The sequence below is a fragment of the Notechis scutatus genome, chromosome 3 (genome assembly GCF_049901735.1).
Source record: "Notechis scutatus isolate UNSWTSFEM ecotype Mainland chromosome 3, rNotScu1.2, whole genome shotgun sequence".
In the NCBI taxonomy this organism is placed as follows: Eukaryota; Metazoa; Chordata; class Lepidosauria; order Squamata; family Elapidae; genus Notechis; species Notechis scutatus.
Window position 1 is genome coordinate 140,782,428 of NC_142011.1, and position 23,985 is coordinate 140,806,412.

The 23,985-nt window shown below is 39.2% G+C and overlaps 1 protein-coding gene and 1 long non-coding RNA gene across 4 annotated transcripts in view; one reads left to right on the forward strand and one right to left on the reverse strand.

Annotated features, from left to right (window-relative positions):
* Positions 1–23,985, reverse strand: part of LOC148131414 (uncharacterized) — a 75,767-nt gene that overhangs the window by 18,422 nt on the left and 33,360 nt on the right. For 2 of the 3 annotated variants that reach the window (XR_015748802.1, XR_015748801.1), the window contains exons 3-6: positions 19,633–19,722; positions 14,661–14,701; positions 9,389–9,586; positions 2,792–3,057 (exon numbers count right to left, since the gene is read on the reverse strand). This is a non-coding gene — a long non-coding RNA (uncharacterized LOC148131414). Of the gene's footprint in view, positions 1–2,791; positions 3,058–9,388; positions 9,587–14,660; positions 14,702–19,632; positions 19,723–23,985 lie in introns of those variants that run through there. The other variant, XR_015748803.1, reaches the window with a different exon arrangement.
* The window catches only part of LY86 (lymphocyte antigen 86), a 29,894-nt gene that overhangs the window by 3,693 nt on the left and 2,216 nt on the right, over positions 1–23,985 (forward strand). Inside the window, exons 2-3 of the mRNA XM_026676655.2 lie at positions 12,350–12,436; positions 13,830–13,958. Coding sequence (XP_026532440.1) covers positions 12,350–12,436; positions 13,830–13,958 — 216 coding nt within the window. The remainder of the gene's footprint in view (positions 1–12,349; positions 12,437–13,829; positions 13,959–23,985) is intronic.

Consider the following 23,985-nt stretch of genomic DNA (forward strand, 5'->3'; position numbering starts at 1 on the left):
TAAGCCATTTCCTCCCTGTCGCTTACAGCATTTTTTGTTTGTTTGTTTCATCCAATTAATCATTGAGGAGATTTAAAGCTCATCTGTTCCTGTTATGTTATTTTGGCACAATAAAAGTTGGCTGGTTAGAGTCACCCTGTAAGTGACTAGGGTGATGGCATTCACACTATTCCTCACTCAAAACAGTGGGAAATTGAGGCTTCAGCAATCATAGTCACAGCTGCTGCAAAAAGGTCATAGATTGCTCATTCCTGAATTAAGCAGATATATATATATGTATATTAAAAAAAACTATACTTTTGAAGATGAGTGATTTCAGGAGAATCCCATTTGGAGCAAAAAAAATATCAGCAGAGAGATAAAAAATACTTTCCCTTTTTCCAGCATTAGTTTTTCTCCATACAGGTAGCAAGTCTTGCATTCTGTATCTGTTGCAGAAAAAGCAACCTGATAAATCTGAAACAGAGAAGCTATCTGTGAGTGGGGAAAAAAAAATACTTACTCCAACCCACAACTCATAATTTCACTCACAAACAGAATCTGATTCATTGCTTGTATTCTTAAGGTTAAGACTCTGGCGTAGAAATCCGGAGCCCCGCTTAGTAGAATGAGCAGGAGGGCTTCTAATACAGCAAAGCAGGCTTCCCACATTTTGGAATTAAAGCAAAAGTAATAATAAAAAGCAATAACCATTACGAGGGAACTACTCTAGTAACAGCCTTGGTGGCGCAGGTGGTTAGAATGCAGTACTACAGACTACTTCTGCTGACTGCCAGCTGATTGCAATTTGACAGTTCAAATCTCACCAGGCTCAAGGTTGACTCAGCCTTCCATCCTTCCGAGGTCAGTAACATGATGGCCCAGATTGTTGGGGGCCAATATGCTGACTCTGTAAACCGCTTAGAGAGGGTTGTAAAGCACTGTGGTATATAAGTGGTATATATTGCTATTGCAATATAGTGCAAGTATTTTTTTTATAGAGAGCATCCTTCTCTCTGAAGGACTGTCAGAAAATAGTCCTCTGTCTGAAAGTGTGTGAAATTTGACGGGCTATTTAAACCCCTTTAGAGATGGCTGTAGTTATGAGCTATTGTGTCATAGCAAACATCTGTTGCCTCTGGAGAAAAGTCCTTCAAGCAGCCCTATCTGTTGCCATTATGGAGTTCTTGCAGGTGCATTTCAATGGCTTCAGTACTCTGACTATCTGCATGATGCACTGTCAGCCTCATCTTCTCCTTCAGCCTTTCAGCGCATCAACTCTTATGATGTGTCTGAAGTATTAAACTTTTTGTTTCCGATTCCTCATTTCTGGTTAACATTCTGGCTTTTTTTTTCTCTAGTACTGAATCAATGGTGGGATTCAAATTTTTTTTACTACTGGTTCTATTGGGTGTTGCTTGGTGGGCATTGCTTGATGGGCATGGCAGGGGAAGGATACTGTAAAAATCTCCATTCCCACCCAACTCCAGGGGAAGGATACTGTAAAATCTCCACTCCCTCCCCGTCCCACTAACCTGCTTCCCAGCTCTGTTCTCCTGTGCAGGGCAACAAAAGAAGACCCAGCCGATCAGCTGGGACTCGGGAGGCAGAGAATAGATGGGGGCGGGGCCAGTCAGTATTTGCTGGTTCTCTGAACTACTCAAAATTTCTGCTACCGGTTCTCCAGAAATTGAATGGTTGATACCTGCCCACGGAACATTAAGTAGCCTCCTCCAAAACCTTAGGTCAAAAGAGTCCACCTTCTTCCGCTCACTTTTAGTGCAGAATCAATGCCTTACACCTATGCATCATAACAAGGAATACCATTGAGACAAGAATTAACCTTGATTAAATGTATGCAATTATTTGACCATTTTGTGCTCTCCCTCTCTCTCTCAAGTAGACCACAGTTTGTTTACCATACACACCGCTCCATATGACAGTTAGGCACAGTTCTAATTTTTGAAACTGATTTTCTTTTTAAAGGGGTGCAGTATTATCAGAGCTGCTCTGGTTTTCCCCGTAGCGACTGGCGAGCTTAATGACTGCAAGAGAGCTGAAAACATATTCCCAGTCCAGTTCCCTTCTGTCCTCACTTTACTAGGCCAGTGCTCAGACTTTAGGCCAGAGGTGTCCAAACTTGGCAACTTCAATTCTGGGAGTTGAAGTCCATAAGTCTTAAAGTTGCCAAGTTTGGAGACCTCTGCTCTAGGTCTAGCGTCATGTCGGTGAAATGGAGAACTATATTGGAGGCAATAGGCTGACTCTGTAAACCACTTAGGGAGGGCTGTAAAGCACTGTGAAATGGTACATAAGTCTAAGTGCTATTGCCATATAAATAAAATAAATAAACCTTTATTAGAAGATTTATCACAAGGTTCTTTCTCTTAGATAATTGCCTCTACATTGAGGAGATACAAATAATGGCATGATGGATGCCTTTGGAAATTAGTCTAAATGTTACTTCTCGCTTTGGAAATGCTATTTTGCAGGAGGATTTTACCCCCTTTTATAGGTTTTTCTCTCTCTTCTTTTTCTTTCCTCTTTTCAGTACTTCTTTCCCCTTGCTTCACTTCTACCCATTTTGTTCTTCCTGCCCTGTCCTGCCCAGTTTGATCATTCTCTTTTTCTTCTCCTATCTCCATTCTGATAGTTGTTTCTTATTTTTGCTGGAGAGAGAAGAATGAAGATGAAAAAGTATGTTGGTATGGTTTCTCTATGTGAGTATAGTTTAGGCCCAGAGGGATCAATTAATGTTTCAGAGGAGGCACCTTATTTTACAGATCATTAATTATAATCACTATTTATTCATTCAGTTAATCAGTTTGTTTATTTTTGTCCTGGGCTTGCCCTTTTTAAAAATGCAATTTCTGGAACATACAACTGCAGGCCTGGTGTAAACTGGAGTGGGTAATCCTAGATCAATAAGGTAGAGTTATTGGGGATTGCTCAGAACATTTGCTTGCATTTCTCATGTTAATCTCCCAGCTCTCGTTTTTGGGGATGAGCGTCTTCAATTCAGATTCATCTTCATCTTCCTTTTGGCAGGTCAGGTTACAAACATGTCTAAAGAAAAAACTAAATCAAACCAAACCACAATTGGTATATGAAAGGGGTCATAGAATCCAGGTTCATTAAACACGATGACACTGACCAAGAGAAAACAAACAAGGGAGCTGGTATATTTCAGATTTGTCTTTCCCAGAAGCCAGGGGCTCAGATTAAACTCTGTCATTTAACATGAAGTATCACCCAGCACTATTTCCAGAAATCGACATCATGGCAGCCAGAAGAATATCCATAAGCTTCAACGTTCAAAAATGGCTCCCAAATGCATCTTTAAGAAGAATCAGCAATAAAGACGGATTAGGCAGCAGATGGTTTTAGACATCATGTGAGAGAGAAATCGGACAGGACAACTTATAAAGCCCACAGATATCTGATGATCCGTAAGATGACATCAGATTAGGTAGCTGTGGGTCTTACTTTGGAGGAGATCTTTAGAGCGTTACTTGAAGATCTTTTTATTTTATTTATTTATTTTTATGTTATTTTATTTATTTATTTATTTATTTGTCAATCGCTTACAAGATAATAAGTATGAGTATAAACATGAGTAAGAATACAGGAAATAGGTATGAATAAATGGGGACAATAGGATAGGGACAGTAGGCACGATGGTGCACTTATGCACTCTCCTTACAGACCTCTTAGGAATGAGGTGAGGTCAATAGTGGATAGTTTGAGGTTAAAGGAGTGGGGGTTAGAGTAATAACAGGTAGTGCATTCCAGGCATTGACCACTCTGTTGCTGAAGTTGTACTTTCTGCAGTGAAGTTTGAAGCGGTTTACATTGAGTTTGTATCTGTTGTGTGCTCTTGTATTTTTGTTGTGTGCTCTTGTATTTTTGGTATGGCCATACTTGGCTACCCTAGGTGGACCAAGATAGATGATGGACCATTTTCTTTAGAAACCAAATGCAGAAGTGTTGTATTCATACAGGCAACTGAAGGATACTACTTAAAGTAAGCACAAAACCTCACTTTGTGGGAGAAATGGCAAAATTCTCAGTCCAGATTAAAGGCCTATGCATAGCTATCATTAAGATCCAGCTGCAAAACCACCAAATATTTTATTGTTTTTAAATTATTTTATTGTTTTAATTGTTTTTATAGTTTTGAAATTATAAGCCACCCAGAATCATTCATTGAGATGGGGTGGCTATCGCAATGAAGGACTCTGAATTGAATGAATAAATAAATTCATAGATTAGTAGAATAGAAATTGAATAAATGGAATTAAGAGGAAAAAAATCAGAACAAGCATGAGGTCAATTTGTCTTTATGAGGAGCATCTGTTGGGATTGGTTTCTTTCTTTGTAATGCTTGTAACACATGTCATCCTTACTGATTAAAATGTCTCTAAAAATGAAAAAAATATTCTTGCATTTGGTACACTAGCTCATAGACAAATCTATCTAACTGCAGCAACAGCCACATGATCAAACCACAATTTCCTGGGGCAATCGTGGCTAAATAAAGGATGGTCATCATGAATGAACTTCTTGTCCCCTTCTTGTTCCTCCTTTTGTTACAGTCACATTGGAACGGGGACTCAGTGTACCAATTCTAAAAGTGGGAAATCCTTTAACATGGCAGCATGATTCCTCTGGTTGGTAGCTACCTCTTAATTTTTACTGAAGAAGTCCACACTGAAATAAAGATGGTCTCAGTGCAAACAAACACTTTATAAATGTTGTACCATCTCAGACATAGAGACACTGCGAAAAAAAAAGTTTATGCAGCCCAATGCCTGAAGTGGCAGAGCCTACCAGATTCAATATGTTTCTTTCCTCAACGGCAAATAGAAGAGGAAGAAGGGGGAAAGCATTTGGTATATCTACAACAGGGGTCCCCAACCAGCACTGGGCTGCGGTATGCCAGAAACTGTGCCGCGCAAACAAGTGAAGCCCCATCCATGGGATGCAGGCAGCATGCAAAACTATGCCCCCTCCAGTCCGCGGAAAAATTTCTCTTTACAGAACTGGTCCCTGGTGCCCAAAAGGTTGGAGGCCACTGGTCTATAAACAATTAGGGCTTAATGGTTTTACTGGGGGTAGGGGCCCTTTAGATGCACTATGAAGCAGGGTACAAGCAAGAACACTCTCCAAAGTCCTGCTCTTGTGACATTATAGAAAAGATGTGTCCAACCAGCAGCCCATGGGCCAATGTGGTCCTGGACAGCTATTAATGTGGCCCCCACAAGATTGTAAAGTTTTAACATTATTTATATCTAAACATGCATTAATTATATTATATATTTCAATTCCTCTTTACTCAAAGCATCCAAAAGTTTGGGCATGCCTGCAGAGAGTTACTTAACAGAGTTGGAGAAGAGGATTCAATTTGCGAATATCTTGCCATCACATGTACATAAGCAAGGTTTCTCTAAACATGCTTATAAGGCTACAACTCTCCCTTTTATTATTATTCTTTTAATTTTACAAGATTTTTAAAAAAACAAGAAGAGAAACAAAGAAAAATGAGATTTATAAGCATTACAAGATTAAATAAAAAAGCCAACTAACGCTAAATAGCACTGTATATTAAAGTAACTGCTATCTGTTTATAAATTCAAAACATTATTAAAAGTTATGTAACAATTAACAACAGCTGACAGTCTAATATGAATTATAAATCACAATGAAAACTTACAAAAAAAAATAATGTCTAACCTAAGAATTCTGTTATTTGGCAAACCAAAGGCAAGCAAAAAAAATTTAAAGCCACATTTCACATGTAGAATAAACTTCATTTTATAGAACTGTAACCCAAGCATGATTTCTCAGTTGAATTCTGCTTTTCAAAGGCTCTGTGAGGGAGAAAAGGAGATTTAAAAAAAATAAAGATTGTCGGGGGAAATATGCTGACTCTGTAAACCGCTTAGAGAGGGCTGCAGAGCTCTGTGAAGCGGTTATGTAAGTCTAAGTGCTATTGCTATTGTCCTTTTTTATGTGTGGTGCATGCAACACACATAAAAAGAAGCTGGGGTTTCAATCATGAAGTTACGGCCGCCATCTAGACATTTTTTTTCATCCTTTCATGATGTCAATACTTTGAGGTAGTCTTGGCCAGGAAACCAAGTCCACTAGTTTGATTAAAATTATATTTATTGCTAGACATTCTAGGAACAGAATCTTGAAAGCCTAAATGCTGTTTTTCCTTATATCCTAAAGAATTTGGGCAGAAATAGACTGAGTTTCTTCCTAATGTTTTGTTTCCCAGACTTAACCATGTTTTTGTACATATTGTTCTAACCATCTCTGCGTAGGTTCCCAAGGTCATCCTGCCCATACCACTTGATCCTTGAGGCCCACAGACAAAATTGTATGTGCCTTCTCCTTTCCATTTAGAAAGTCGAAACATTGGTGATAGGATACTGCCTTCTACTGTTCTTAACCAGTGTACACAAGTACACAAGTGACTGTTGCATGTTAAACTAACCAGAATGAGAAAGAATGCCTTTTTTAAGTTGGAATACAAAAAAAGAACAACAGAAACAGAAGTCAGAGCTGCCAGGAAGTAATACCTCAGGGGAGTTTATTTTATTCGTTTATTGATATCCAGAATTGGAGCAACACTTGAGAGTTTTGATCTCCGGAGCCAATTTAATTTAATCTAATTTAAATATAAAATAGTTTTGAATTGAAGTTTGCTGGCTTCTTGTAATCTTTTTTCTGGCTTTGATTTTGAGCAGAGCTGCCTCTCTTATAGCAAATAATCCCCATGAGTTCTTACTTGTTGTTGTTTTAGTTGCAGCAGTATATTCAACAGTAGTTTTGGCATTTTAGGGTTTAAAATTTACTGTAACCAATAAATAGAACGATTTCCTGTAAGCATATATACTGTCTTTTCAGAAAAGGTATGCTTTTGTTCTTTCTATCCTTTTTCTTTCCACCTCATCGGTACTCAAAGCTGCTGTTACAGAGTAGTTAATGGAATATATAGGTTCAAGAAGGAAGCAGTCTAGTTTAAGGGGCCTAGATCAGTCAGAACTTAACTAACATAAAACTAATTCCACTGCTTCACCTTGCCCAATGATAGGACCAGTAGTGGAATTCAAATAATTTAACAACCAGTTCGTCCAGGGTCAGGTTGGCTGTCGTGGGAGGCATGGTCCAACCTGACACTGGGCGAACCGGTTGCTAAATCACCACCAACACTACCAGCCCGCTATCAAACTGGATCCTGGGCGCTGTGCTGCACTGGAGAAACGGGCAGTGGAACAGCTGGCATGAGGGAAGGAGGAGGAGCAGGGAGAAGAAAGAGGGAAACGGCCTTCTCCTTCCCTTACTCTGACTGCTCCATTGCCCATTTTTCCATTGCAGCTCAGCGCCCAGGAGAGGGGGGTGGTAGTGGTGTAATTTAACAACCAGTTTGCATGAACCAGTGCGAACCGGCTGAATCCCACCACTGGGTAGGACTCTTGTCTTGAGCAAGTATAATGTGCTTCCGGTTCTAAAATTTAAAAGTACAGGATATGAGTGATCACTATAAGAAATTTAGGGAACACTGGAGGTAATTTATTTTCCTAGCTGGCATACCAGTGGTGAGAAAACATTTTAGCTGTGAATTTTTTTTTTAACAAAAAAGTTGTAATCATTTCCACACCAGGACTGTGGTTAGAATTAATTAGGGAGTATCTTATTTAGGTCTTTGGAGGCAGAAACCACTATGGAAATGCTAAGAATTAGTCTATTGTGTGTTCATTTTCAATTCTGCTCTATTATAGCACGAACCTGGAAAAACAAGAGCTAAAATAACCCACCGCCGTCCCATTATTTAACTATTCCCAGGAGTGGAATAGGGAAAGTCCAAAAGCATTGATGTACTCTGCAGAGTGATGGGACCTCCCCCCCCCCATCCCAAACTATGTGAACTCAACCAGATCAATGTCTGGAAACATATGCAATTAATCTACTGAAGATTGCTTTCCCAAAAATCATTTAAATCAATAATTGGTTAGAAAATTATCAACTAATTGTCCAAAAGTATTGAACCTGGAATGGCACAGGAATAAGAGAGAAGGGGGAAAGGAAATTGAAATGTTTCATTTGTGATTTCAATACAATGATTGGGGCCTAATATGTTGTCATCATAGAAACAGCAGATACTCATTGTGTAGGATTTCCACTGCTTGGAAAAACTTACTTGTTCAGGTAAACAGCTAAAACAGAACGTAAAGGAAGAATGAACAATTCCTTAATGCATAAAGACTAACACATTCTAGCTTTCAACTGAGGGTTGCTAGGTAGAGGAATATCAAGGTATAGTTATAATGTCAAAGACAGAGATTCTCAGGGAAATGTAAATGCTTGAAAACAGCAAAATTCCTAGGTATTATTCCTGTGAAAGTGTATGTCTAAAGATAATTCAATTGTAACAATTTTGCAGAATTGAGACTCTGTGGCCATAAGGATGCTCGATGATCTATGGAAGACCCAACCTTAACTAATTAAGTTGGTGATTTGTACAGCTAAATAAATTATGCCACAATGTTGTCTTCATAGATGGACATATTTTGGTAATATAGTCCAAGAAATGCTTGATAGGTTTATCAGAAACCAGCATGGAGCACCACAACTATGGCTGATAAAATATTGTTCTTTGCAAAGAACTAGTATGTAGAAATGAAAGTGAGAATAGTATAATGGTTATGGTATTAGGCTGGTATCAAAAAGATCTTGATTCAAGTCTACCCTGAGCCACTGTCAAATGCAGTAATTAAATCCACACGTGAAGCTTTCAAGTTGACTACTTCATTGTAAAGATAACGGTTCCCTTCTCACACATGTGCTAGTTGTTTCTGGCTCTAGGGGCTCTAGCCTTGCTCATCTCTGTTTCAAAGCCGAAGAGCCAGCGCTGTCCGAAGAGGTCTCCATGGTCATGTGGCTGGCATGACTAAATGCCGAAGGTACATGGAAAGCTGTTACCTTCCCACCAAAGTGGTCCCTATTTTTCTATTTGCATTTTTACATGCTTTCAAACTGCTAGGTTGGCAGACACTGGGACAAGTAATGGGAGCTCACTCCATTACATGGCGCTAGGGATTCGAACCCCCGAACTGCCGACCTTTCTGATCGACAAGCTCGGCATCTTAGCCACTAAACCACTGCATCCCTTACTTCATTGTAGTCTACCTATAACAGGGGTCCCAACCCCTGGTCCTTGCCATGTCAGAAACTGGACTGTGCAAACAAGCCAAGCTCCATCTGCAGGATGCTGGCAGCACGCGAAACCACGCCCCTTCCAGTCTGCAGAAAAACCTCTCTCCACAAAACCAGTTCCTGGCGCCCCAAAAGTTGGGGGCCACTGACCTATAATACACCAGAATCTCTCCAGACTGCTTACCTTCTCTTGGGAACAAGAAGATAAAGCCTTGTAGAAATTGGCAGAGGCGGCTCAGCCCTAGGTCTCACTGTGCAAGACAGCAATTCAAGGCAAATTCCCCACTGGATCCCTCCTCTTTGCCTGGCTGGCAGATTCCCAACAGCCATGGAGGCTCATAGGGTGATTTTAACCCAGTTATAGTCTTTTGTCTCAGCCAATCTAAAAAAAAAACATAGTGGGAGGAGTGCTGTGTACATAGCCTTGAATCTCTAGAGCAAAGGCAGGACATACATCTAACAAATAAACAAATGAGATAAACTCCTACTTGGACATTTGATTCGATTTAGATTTGCGCTGTAATTCAGTTCATTCTTTCCAATCAAACTATAATCAATGCAGTTTGATTCAGACATCTGAACTGCTTTGAAGACAGTATTTCTAAAGGCACAGAACCTAGCATCAGAATGCCTGGTTGGAGTCAGATCCGTTTGCTAATTCTGTTTGGAAATATACTTCAGTTTAGAGATCCAATCAAATCGCCTTTGAACTGAATTACCAAATCAAATATTCAAGAATGGAATTTTTTTAAAAATAAAAAAAACACACACACAACACATCAGGAGGGGGATTATAAAACAAGTCGTTCTGAAGAAAAAGGTCTAATTTGGCAAGTAGTTCTAAAAAAAAAGAAGAAGAATGCATAGAGAGAAATTTAGAAATTCAACAGGGTTGTCTGTTTCTCAAGCGTGGAGGGGAAATGAGAGGTTGAAGTACAGCATAATTTCCTTCTGGGAAAGGAAGATAAACATTTTGACTCTGTGAGAATTCAGGAAGTGTACATTTTCAGCCTGCGGATAGATTGATGGATTGGTGGATGGAACAGAGTAACTCACTAAGCAGTAAGCTGGATCTCAAAAACACCCCCCCCCCCACACACACACACACATCTGTGCATTTTTCCTGCACAACTTATTCTGCACCAGTTTTGGGAACTTTTGAGACAATAAAAAGGAGAGAGAGTTTTATAGACTGTGTAGAGCATTTTTTCCCTTTATCAATTCATTCCCCTCACCCCCACAACCTGCTATTCAGACAACTGGTAAAACAAGGATGGCTGACAAGTTAGACATCATAAAACTCAGACTGACACCATCAACATCTATTATGTTAGAAAGGTTATAAAATCATTATAGCAACTGGCTACCCCCAAGCTCATAATCATGTGTGCCATCAGCTGCCTGCAAAGGCTCAAATTACCCAAAGCAGCAACATGATTGGAAAGAGGTGGGAAAACAATAGCACAAAGTGCAAATACACAGACAACAATTTGCCTTTTGTGTGTGTGTGTGGCTTTTTTACTCTGTCTGAAAACATACCAACCAACAAAATACCAACTGCTGCACAGCTGTTCCTGTTGCAGGAGCACAACTAATCTACCCATGAAGATTGAGTGCAAAGACTGAAAATGCTACCAGTGGCACCTGTAGCAAACAAGCTCCTTTATAGACCTTTTTCTACACTGTACCATCTGCATGCATGAATAGGGAAAAAAGGAGAAACATTTTTGTGCAAAGTCAAAGAGCTAACCTAAAAAAATCAACTGAGGACAAAAAGGGGAACTGATAGCACAGAAAAGAGATGTCAAGGGGTTGGTGTTAGAAAATGGTTTCATAACCTACTAATGATAACTCAGTGATGGTGGGATTGCAAAATAATTATCGAAAGTGTTGAAGAAGCAAAAATATTAAGCAATGCTCTGTTACCATGTAATGATAAAACAAAAAAACTGACTTTTGTCAGGTAGAGAAGAAAGCACAAAAGGGTTCTATACCTGTTTCCTTATAATACTACCTTCCTTGTTACCTGTGGCTTTGTTTTGATAACCAAAACATAAACTGTTATTAAAATAGTTCATACTGTATCCATTGGTGCAGAAACTGCATCCATTGGCGAGATCACAAATATATGTATGTATGTATGTATATGTATGTATGGTATTCAGCTTTGTTCGGGTATTTTCCCACGTCATTATAGTTGTGCTTTTAAAGTTGTAGCAACGTTTCGGGAGAATCTCATCTGCCATCATCAGGCTTCTGTATTGTGTTCATCTGTGAGTCAGACTCACAGACTCACACTATACAGAAGCCTGATGATGGCAGATGAGATTCTCCCGAAACGTTGCTACAACTTTAAAAGCACAACTATAATGACGTGGGAAAATACCCGAACAAAGCTGAATACCATACATATAAATACCCTCAAAAACTTAAGAAAACAAATATATGTATGTATGTATGTATGTGGTGCTGCAAAATTACCTACACTGTCCATGTGCAAAGGGGAATGCCACACAACAGTTTGTCACTGTGTGTTCTGTGGACAAGTCTGCTAAAATTAAACATAGCATCTGTTCATCCACAGAATAAGAGAGAGAAAAATCTGCAAAACGTACAGGTATAAAATTATTCTGCGTTAAGGGAGTCAGAGAAAATTCTGAGATTGATCTTATGGGGCTGATACTTCAAGGGAGGTCTGAGAAGGCCAACCTTAAGAGGGTCTGCCAAAAAGAAATTGAGGAAGAGCTTGGAAAGTTGGAGGGCTTCTTTGGTGGTCCAATCACATCCTGAAGAATGTGCTTCCGGTTTAAATGTCAACACTGGCATTGCAGAAGTGGCATTTCAGGGCAACGAAAAGTCTGGTCCTCCCCATTTGCTTCTACTCAGGAAGCTCGGTTGCTTAATCAAGTTATGGTGTCAAGAGGACAAGAGCCACAGGCTTTGAAGTTCCTTCCCTGTTGAATCGTCCAGGCAGAAAGCAGAGTGATCCGCAAAGATCACATCCACAGGAAATGTGAAGATGATTGAATTGAAAGCTAGTTTAAGAAATATCTTTCTGGTGTTTTGTCATCTATACAATTATAATTCTTATCTAGACTATTGCAAAATCAATCACTCCTGGTTTGCATCTTATTTTTCTCTGCAGATCCTCTGCAAGATGTTGCTTTGAGTGTTGACAGTTGCACCTATGTAGTCGGCAGAGATGTTAACGTCCGATTAGCAACTGTTTTAAGTAAGTATAGCAATTCACTGCTCTGTAGTGCTCCATCACAGTACACGTGGGCAGTTACTCAATGGTTAAGAGAATGCTTTGTGTCCTGAATTAAAATTATCAGCTATAAATTATTTGTTTTATCATTAGGTTAGGTTCTAAAACAATTTTGTGTCACAAATCAAAGAGAAAACAGAATAAAAACAGAGTACTTTACAAGCAAGCATATGGCATCCAATTGCTCCATATACACATGTACAAAAACCTCCTTCATCAAGGGGGGCGCAATTCACTCTAACCCAAAGCCTGAGGGAAAAGGCAGGTCTTCAGTGTCTTCTGGAATGTGATCAGGGTGGGAAATGGAACCACATGATCTTGGGGGTAAATGCCATTGTTTAATCCAAGGGAGGTGGAGCACACCAACTCTGCCAACTAGGGAATATTTGTGTTGCTAAGTAAGCTTACTTCTGGAAAGGCATAGACTGGTACTTGCCCTGAAATATCTTAACCAGATATGTATTTCTAATAAGTTTATAACTGCCCAATATATTGTAGTCAGGGGTGGGATTCTATCAGTTCGGACCAGTTCTACAGAACCGGTTCTTACCATTCTGTGCAGTATTGGCAAATCGTGCCACTGGACTATTGGTTTAGGGAATCAATTTCACTCATTAATACACCTGAAACGTCTCCCTCAAACAGTCTAGCCCTGCTAATTTTTGGATGATGATGACAAAGATTGCCTCTTAATATCGTTTGCAACCAACCCAGTCTCTTAAAATCTGAAATTAAAGTCCATTTTTTACTAATGTGTTCACTTAAACCAGGTTTTGGAAGGTGATTAGGATTTGGACCCCCCCCCCCCCCAAAAAAAGGTTTACACAATGTACAATTAAACTTTGGAATTTGCTACACTGAATGTGTTAGGCGCTACAGGCACGGCTGGCTTCAAAAGATTGGGCCAATTCATAGAAGTCATGGGCATCAATGACTATTAGTCTTCCTGGTAGTGTGACTGCCTCTGAAGGCCATCTACAAGTAACCCTGATTTTTTTAGATCTAGCTAGTTTCGTTCAACTCTGGTCTTGCAAGAATCAAATAGGTTTTTAAGCCAGCCTGAACCATGCTATAATGTTGTCCCAAGCGTGAACCTTACTGAGGATGGATTTTATACTTGTTAGATCAAAACCAAACTCCCACTATATCCCAATGAAGATATTTCTCTTAAGTAATTGAGTGTAAGTTGGAATGTCCATTTGCTTTAAATTTGGAGATAGGTGAGATATGTTGTATAAACCACATTTCACACACACGTGCATTATCACTCTCTCTCCTTTTTTGAAAACTAAGCAAAGTGGCAAGGTCTTGTTCTTACGTACTTCCTGGTAAGATTCATACTACATCTATTCTACAGGGCACGCCATCAATGAACTCTCTGTGGATTTCAGTCTCACTATCAATGGACAGATTGTACCACTTTACAGCAAACAACTTTGTGAACGAAATCAGCCCCAGTTTCAATTCTGTGGAAAGAAGAAAGGAGGTAATTTTTTTTCCTACAACGGGCATTGAAAAAAAGTGACATTTTTCACACTAATGACTGTTTCAGCATCTCCATGTTTACATAATCAAAATTTAGATGCTTGGCAACTGGCATTGTCCTGGCTCATGGATGGATCACCATTTGGGATCTTCTGACATGCAAACTCAATGGGGAAGTGAGATTCACTTAACAGCCATTTTACTAACTTAACAACTGTGGTGATTCACTTAACAGCTGTGGCAAGAAAGGTCATAAAATGGGGCAAAACTCATTTAACATGAGCAACAAAAATTTTAGCCTCAATTGTGGCTGTAAGTTGAGGACTATCTGTACTTCCATGAAAAAACCCAAGTCTGCTCTTTGAGACAAGTGACTTGGAAGTGGCAGATCCAAACTGGATTCTTGACTCACAAACAATTACAAAGTGCTCCATTACTTCCTGGTTATGTCCCCAATTACTCCACTTCGAGGAGAGTATGCATACCGAGAGGTGTGCATACCGTTTCCTATAATGGCTGCCATAATGCTCCCTCTTTGACATTTTAGAAGTCTACTAAGAAGCTCTTCCTGGTTTCTGAATGCTTGTTTTTCACTTCTTGGAAGTTGTTACATGTATTTCGCTGATTGTGTTTTATTCTGGGATCTTAATATTGGTTGTTTTATTGATTTGTGATATGTGTCTTTGTTATGTTTTTATCTCACCTTATTCAGAATCAGTTGTAACAAAGAGCAGCCTGGAAATTCTGTAAATAAAGTAAAGAAACTATTTAGTAGGAAATTTCACATAGTCGTGTATCTTAAAGAAATATTCTCAAGGCAAATGCTGTTGGCAAAAATATCCGTTTATTTAAGAGAGGCACATGAAAGTTCTAGCTACTGTTAATTCTGTGTTATCCAAAGGAAGGTCACATTTGCACAATACTAATACATAATTGAATACATAACTGAAAATATATTGTGCTAATAACAATTTTTAACTATCAGTGAGGAAACATCCATTCACATGAGGGATGTATCAGTGAGTTCAGAGGAACCCAAGTTCACCAAAGATGAACTTGGTAGAAGGAAGGAAAAGCCCTAAGAACAGAGAAGAAGCCAAAACAACTCATTAGTGGTTGAACAGGAACCTTGGAATTCTAGCTAATTGAGGTACAAGAAATCCGACCAGATGGAAAAATAGAATGTTATAAATAAAAACTTTTTAGAAAAAAAAAGAAAAGAAAAATAGAATGTTATATACAGGATGAGTTACCACTTATATTGCAGTGATGGTTGAGCACCTCTTGAAAATCAACAACATAAAGTGTGGTGAAGAATACAAAAACAAATAATTTATCTCTAGTTTATCACTGATTAACTAGAAAAAAACAAGAGCTTGACTATAAGAAGACAGAGAGTCAGTCTGGTGTAGTAGCATAAGGTAACAAACTAGAAACCAGACACTTGTGAGTTTTAGTTCTACTTAGGCACAAAGCCAGCTGGAGATCTTGCACCACTTTCTTTCAGCCCTTGGAAGAAGGCAATGGCAAATGATGTCATGAAAAATGTAGGGACTTATCCAGGCAGTCACCAGAAATTTTTAAAAAAGTGATTTGAAGGCACAAAACAAAGAGACAGAGGACATAAACAAAAAAGCAATTCAGAAATAAGAGCTCTGAAAGTATAAGCTTTGGTCTATTTTCATAATTAGAAAGTTGAAGAGGATTGTGTTAATCAAAAGTTACAATCTTCCCTGGGACTTCCGGTTTGTCGGCTTCGCGAGCGGCAGGGATTTGCGAAGCTGCGCGATCCCTGCCGCGCTAGCCGTTTTTGGGGCTCCGACCCAGCCGGGTACGGAGCTAGGCTGCCCTGCAGGGGCAGCTGAAGGTAGGGGGGATCCGGAGAAGGGTTTGGGGGTGCTGCAGACCCCCTCCCTGGCCGGCAGAACCCCCTTTTCCCAGGACGGTGCAGCGGCGGTCCGTAATGGCCGCCACAAAGAAGCTGGCAGCCGGGTAAGAATGCGCAGGAGGAAGTGGAGAAAGTGATTGAGAGGAGAAAGTTTTTCTTGGCTCCTAGGACTCTAAGACATATTTAATAAAATTCCTGAAAAGTATGACTTTCTGAATAATACCTGCCAGAAGAGGAAAAAAGCGGCTGCTTGAAGGTGCTGAAAGGATAGCTTTCCCTCTTTTCCTACGGAATAAATAACTGGATATTAAGAAACCTATTTTTTTAGGTGGAAATTGGTTTTAAGCGATGAGTGGGAAGAGAGAGGATTAAAAAGAAAATATTTGTATGCTAAGATTTGTTGGAGCAGATGCCTTAAGGATTTGAAGACTAGAATATATTGTAACAAGACTTTAAACAGATTTGGACTTTCTTTCTCTTTGATTGATATCACCCCAGAAGGAGAAAGTGAGAACTCTGCCTTGGTTTGGACTGATTGATAACTTTGGGACTGTTTTATCTTTTTTATTTTTTTTTTGAATATTCTGGTTGTTGTAAGAAGAAAGAAGGAGAAAAGAAAAGAAAAGATTTATAATGGCTCTTTCTGTTGAGGAACTAAGAAATGGTGTGGAAGAAGCTTTTCTTTTCTTAGAAATGGCGCTTACTAATTATCAACAAAAATTACAACAGATGAAGACAGCAGAGGAACAAGAAAGAAAGGAAGGAGCCATCTTTAATGAATCTCAGAATTTGATCCAGAAAAAGGAAGAGAGAAAGAAAAGAAAAGAAGAGAAAAGAAGAAAACTAAAGGATTTAAGGACTTAAGATCTAAAAAAACATTTAAGAAAGGGAAAAATAAAGTGCAAAACCAATATGATGATTGTAAACAAAGGGGAAAAGAAATACGACAGAGAAGGGAAGCCGGTAAGGCAGAGGCTAGAAGAAGGGGGGGTAGAAAGGTTTGTTGGGAAAAGAAAGAAAGGGAAAAGGTGGAGAAAAGCTACAACGTTTTGAAATTAAATGGAAAAAAGGAATTTTTTATGGATAATGGATAAAGTATAATTTAAAAAAAAAAAAAAAGATTTTGCAAGGTACATAAGATGAGATGGTAGTATTGCAATGGTTTAAGAGTTGATAAGAGATTAAAATGTTAAAATGTTTAAAAATGATTGGTTTTAAAACTTAATAATAGGAGAGGTTTAGAATATTGTTTTAATTAAAGAGTTTAATAAAATTATGGTATTGATGTTATTATAAAATTTTTATTATAGTATTTCTTTTTAATATTTGGATTTATTCTCTAATTATGCACTTAATTGTGTTGGATGTATTAGTTAGATAGAATGTACCAAGCAAAATCTGATTGGGTATTAGATATTATTTTAAAGATTAATTTGATTAACTTAGGGGGGAGATAGAAAGGCATCATACTCTGATTAATGATTTCAGGAGAAACTGATTTTCTTTTTTTTTTCATAAGGGATGAGACAAAGGGATGATAAAAAATGGACAAAAGATACAAATATAATGATTTAAACTAAGATGATTAATTAAGGTAGAATTAAGAAGTGTGAAATATGTGGAGAAGTTAATATAGAAGGCTTAGAATGGTAAATAAAATAAGTAATGATATGTAAGATGAGCATGAATATAATTGAAGTCCATGAAGAGAGAGACACCTGGGTCCAAGTTACTTTCCAAAAAGATATTTTTTTTATGTTTTGTGTGTTGTGTGTATATGTCTTTTTTGGGGGGAGAATTGGTAAAAACTTGTAGAAATATAGAATGAGAATAATGGTAACTAAGTCAGAAAGAAACAGATGAAATAATAATAATGATATTGAATAAGAGTAAAGAGAAGTAAAGAGAAATTGAATAAGAGGTTTTGGTATATTATATGGAAATGGTTTAAAACAGAATCATAATTTATCTGACTTGTTAAATTTACAAGGGAAAAAGGTTTAAACATGTAATGAATAATGATAATTTGTGTGTTTTAAAAATTAATAAAACTTGTTTAAAAAAAAAAAAAAAAAAGTTACAATCTTCCCTGAGATTAATAACAATGTCAATTAACATCCTGTCAGTGTGAGCGAGAGTTTGAGGGCTGTTTGGAAAGTGAAACAGTATTTGCTGTGTGAGCAAGGAGACAGCAAGGAGCCTGTGCTGTGAAACTAAAAGTGAAAGTGAAACTCCTCTCCTCTGCTTGTGTTTTGCATTTGGAACAGATTTCTTTCCAGGTGGGGAGGCGGAGTAGAACTCCTTAGCATCAGAGCATGTTAATAATAATATATGAAATGCTAATGCTCATTTCAAAAAACCCTTTCTTGGTGAACACCTAGAAGCCAAGAGGAAGATACGTGCCAAATTTAAAGTTTGTAGGCTTTACGGTTCTGGAAATTATGTGATGATGTGTGAGTGGTATTTTGCTTTTATATATATAGATTTAGAAATTTGGGCTAGGAATTAGCGGTTCTCTGCTTGGTCAAACAGCTGATTAATATCACCTGCTCTGCTTAATAATTCTGTTTCACATATCTGAATACATAGATAGTGGACCAAATGCGAAATGAGCGTCATTTACAGCACAATAAGATAATCAAACAGATTCAAAGGTATCTTAAGTCTTTCATGTTGACATCTTAATCAGAGTTATAATCATGAATACAGTGCTGTGAGCTTCATGCTGATGCCACAATCCATCCATTAAGATGTGCTCTGAGGATCTGCTAGCACAATTTTTATATAGCTCAAAGATACCAGGCAATAATAACCGAATGCCATCTAAGCACACAATCATGCTAATTATGGACATATCACTGATGACAAACTTAAATTCTCATATGCTCACAAATCTCCCTGACAGCTACCTCATTCTGAGGAAGTACTTAATAAAAAAGAAAGAAAACCTCTGGAAAATTCAAGAGAAAGAAAGGCGATCTATTGAAGAAGCCACACAAACAGCCCCTTATGCAGACAAATGGAAAGCCGTGTTCTTTCATTATTGTTTGTTTCTTCATTCAACTTACACAGCTGTCCATCTCACATACATGACCCTGGATGGCTTAACGAAGTTTTTTATAAAAACAAAACAACAACACCAAAACACATAAATGCAAAAATGAAATATTGTAACTATTAAAATCATAAAAATATAATCAGAGGGAAAACATAGTAAGCTCGTTAATAATACAGCCCCTTTGCTGGCGCCACAGCGTCACTGCCAGATTTCCAGGTCAGATGGCAGAGCCATGACTTCAGGTCCTTCTGGAAGGCCAGTCATGTTGGCACCAGACTGCCTACTGGAGGAGTAATGATCCGGGGGGGTTGCCATAGCAGAAATGGCTCTCCTTCTGGGTCTCATCAGTGATATTCCTTTGTGTTGGATGTGTGCATTCTTGTAGGACCTGTGGCTGTGGTGGTATTCTACCGGTTCAACTCGGTTCTTCCGAGCCGGTAGTGCTGATAAGCAGCGGAGACCAATCCAGTTTTCTCCGACACTCTGCTGTTGGGCCCACCTGCCCGCCTGGGCTCCCATGCTAACCTTTATTCCCTGCTTTTGAAGCGCAGCTGCTTTGCGCAGCACAGGGAGAGTGCAGGATTGCAGGAGGTCAGAAAACCTCTGCGCCTGTGCAAAGTACGCGTTTGCCACACGCAGATGCGCAAAGTGTGTGCGCATGCGGAAAGTGCGCCCACCAAACCACACCCACCGAACCGGTGGTGATATTGTTTGAAACACACCACTGACCTGTTGGGATGGGTAGATGTGATTGGAGAGAGGGAGAAAGACTCTCTCAAATAGGGACCACCTCAATTTTAGGACTCAGGATCTCTGAAACTTGAAAAGGAAAGGAAGTTGTAATGATATATACTACAACATGTCACTTCTGATTAGATTACATGAATCAGTTGAAGATATAACCCCCAAAATATCTTTATTAGGATTCCAAAAACAAATAAACTAATATTAGTTTATTAAAATATTTAGTTACTAATATTTTAAAAAATTCCTTTCAAGTTATTTATTGTTCTGCCATAAATTTTGCACACTCATTCATCAGTTATTATAAATCTAGCAGGTTTTGGATGTCCATCGATACATACAGATAGTCTTCAACTTACAACGGTTCATTTAGTGACCGTTTGAAGTTACAATGGCACTGAAAAAGTGACTTATGACTGCCATTCACATTTATGATCGTTGCAGCATACCCATGGTCACATGATCAAAATTCAGCTCCTTGACAAATGACTCATATATATGATGGGTTGCAGTGTCCCAGGGTCATGTGATGCACTTAATAACCATGTTACTAGATTCACTTAATAACCATGTTACTAGCTGAACAACTGCAGGGATTCACTTAGCAACTGTGGCAAAAAGGGTTGCAAAATGGAGCAAAATCCATTGAACAAATGTCTTGCTTAGCAACAGAAATTTTGGACTGAATTGTGATCGTAAGTTGAGGATCACCTGTACTAGACAACCCACCCTCCAGATAAAATGGGGGCCTTTTTAGGAAGAATATTAGTTGTTTTTTTAAAAGCAACTTTAATTTTATGCTAGTACCCAGTTGATTAAATGTTTGCCTCTTGGAAACATATGTAATATTCCATGAAACTTACACAGTGATTACATAAGGGGAAATCAAAATATATCCTGTGCACAACCATATCTCCAAGGTCAAGGGGAAGAAAGAAAAAATGTTAGCTAACTGACAAAAATATAACTACAATGAGAGGAGAAACGAACCTTCAGAATTGAGCCAGCCCCTTCCCTGACATCATTCAGTTCTAAAGTACCACTTTTGGTGGTGAACAGCATCCCTCTCTACCCCTCTCCCTCTCTCTCCCGCTCTCTCTCCCCCTCTCCTTCTCCTTCCCTCCCTTTCTCTCCCCATCCCTCCCTCTCTCCCCCTTCTCCCCCTTCCTCTTTCTCCCTCTCCCTCCCTCTCCCCCTCTCTTCCTTCCCTCCCTCCGTCCCTCTCTCCCCCCTCTGTCCGTCCCTCTCCCCCTTCTCCCTCTCTTCCCTCCTCCCTCCCTCCCTCCCTCTCTCTCTCTCTCTCTCTCTCTCTCTCTCTCTCTCTCTCTCTCTCACACACACACACACACACACACTGTTCAATAGAAACCAGCCGTCTGGGGAACCAGGAGAAGATTGTAAAGGAAATCCTCGCCCCACCCTGGCTCTGGCCAAACACTGAAGGGAAACCAACATGAGTCTGGAACTCAGCCAAGCTGAGGCAGCTAGTAGAAAGCCACCGATCAGGACTGAAACAAAACATAAACTTTGAAGAGTTTTTTGTTAGTAGACATTCTGCCTTTTGTTTTTGTTGTTTCAGGACGCCTTTAAAATATGCATGCATAGTTCTGCTATTATTCTTTCTCTGTGGAAAAATCAAAAAGATAAACAAGAACATTTGGGCGGGGAATGTAAGGAGCTTCTAAGCACATATGCAGCATGACCTACACCAGAATTATAAATAGTTTCCTGACCATTAAACAAAGAATCTAACTTCCTCAAGGCACTTAACAGACTATTAATTGAATCATATGAGAGTAAGGCATCTTGGTTGAAACAGTTACAGAAATGCAATGCAATATTATCTCACTATTACATAAAAATTCTGATTCATTTTGTCATTCATCTGTTTAGAAATCTTGTCTGCTTACAGTTGCTTGTTTTTTAAGCAATATGTATTTGCAGTTTTTACGTTTCCTAGAATATTCTGACCAACTCCACTTTCTTTCAGTGACTGTACTATGACTCTATTACTCCACACCTACAATTATTCATCATATGTTTATTAATTTTTCATTCAAGGACTGAAGGCAGCACATAGAGTTTTCCCTTATTATATTTTTCTCTATTTTCTACATCTTGGTAGGGTCCTTGCAGGATGTTAATGGCATTAAAGCATCAGCTACAGAGCATCAGAAATATTTTGGATTATCTGAATCCCTTCCAGGAAGAGTTCAATCCAGGACATAAGTTTGAAACTGTTGAACATCCTGAGTTAGGATCTTTTATAAAGCAAATGTGCCTAGATAGAGTTTAGTAGCATTTACCATGGTATCCTTTAAATCCTGTACAGCTGTGATCCCCAACCTTTTTTATGCCGCAGCCCGGTACCGGCATCAGCTGGGCGCCGCCATCTTTTTTTGATGAAAAAGTGCTTCCGGTGACCTCACCGGAAGCACTTTTTCATCAAAAAGATGGCGGCGCTAGTAGCTCGGTGAGCTTTTCTAGGTAGAAATGGCTTTCTACCCGAAAAGCTCACCGGCGCATGCCGCCATCTTTTTGATGAAAAATGCTTCCGGTGAGCTTTCTACCTGGAAAAGCTCACCGGAAGCACTTTTTCATCAAAAAAAGATGGCGGCGCCCAGCAAACCAGCGGCCCGGTAGGACTTGTTCCGCAGACCGGTACCGGTCCACGGACCGGGGGTTGGGGACCCCTGCTTTACAGGGGTTGAGGTTAAGGCACTTTCACATGGTTATTCTACTCCTTTCTGAGTGGATAGTTCTAGTTGGCAGTCCTGAGGGAGGAATAGTCAAATTCCTGGTCACTCCACTCATTAGAAATCTGGAGTACCACCTTAAGACACAAAGCCATTTGGGGGACCTTGGGCCAGTTCCTCTCTCTCAGCCCTAGGAAGTAGGCTGGGTAGGAAATAGGAAGAAAAACCTTGCCAAGAAAACTGCAAGGACTTGTCCAGGCAATCTCTGAGAATCAGACATGATTAAACAGAAGGAAAAAATATAAATCAATATATGGATGATATCCTGTTTTATATCACCACCTGTGGACAATAGTGGAGGTAGTTGGAGTTTGCAGGCTATGAGTAATTAAATGGGACAAAACAAGTTTAAACTGAATTCCAACAAGATGGGTTTACTATGACTTACCTGTCAATGAATACTTCAGCTTCAACCATAACAACACAAGAGCACACAATAGATACAAACTCAAGGTTAACCGCACCAAACTTGATTGCAGGAAATACGACTTCAGCAACAGAATGGTCAATGTCTGGAATACTCTACATGACTCTGTGGTTTCTTCCCCAAACCCCAAAAACTTTAACCTTAGACTGTCTACTATTGACCTCACCCCTTTCCTAAGAGGTCTGTAGGGGGCGTGCATAAGAGCACCAACGTGCCTACCGTCCCTGTCCTATTGTTTCTTTTGTTTTTCTTATATGTACCCATTTCATGTATTCATAACTATGTATATACTTATACGTATTATCTTGTAAGCGACTGACAAATCAAATAAATAAATAAATAAATATAAATAAATAAATATGAATAAATAAATAAATAAAATAAAGTAAGTAGGCTCTCTTCTGGGGAGGGTCACAATCCTCCTGAAAGAGCAAGTTCATGACTTGGTTCGTCTGCTGAATTTATGTCTCTGCTTGGGCAGCAGGTAGAAGGCATAGTTATGGGCATCATATCCCAGCTTCAACTGGTGCACCTGTTATAACTTGCTTGAGCTAGATAGTCTTACAACAGAGATTATCATGCCCTTCTACCATGGGCTGCCAGAAATTGCAATTGGTTCAGAATATGACAGGCTTCCAGTGGGTGAGAACCACTTCAGCAGCACATCGCTGCACTAGCTGCCTTTAGATTTGGAAATCCAATTCCATGTGCTGGTCTTTACCTGTAAAATCCCTACATGCTCAAACTTTCTGTTACCTTTGGCACTGCCTCCTCCGATTAGAATCTGCCCACCTAATGAAAGCCTTAGTGTCCCCACCTCATGAAATACTAAGGGGATGAGAAGCTGGAGATAGACCTCAATAGTGGTCCAGAGTAGCTCCCCAAAGTTGTATTGGCCCCATAGTGCTGGGGTTTCATTGACTGACAAAAACTATTCCCTTGAGACCCTGGGGCAATGGTGGTAGAATTGAACTGCCTTTTTTTCGTTAATCTTTTTGACTTGAGTTATGATTCATATTTTAGGTTATGAAATTGGTGTACATTTGATTGGAAGGATTCTTTTGTATTTACATAATAGACAAAAATAAAGAATACCTGTTCTCAGTAACCTCTATACTGACTTATTGCAGGGTCATTACAGGGCCTTTTAAGATT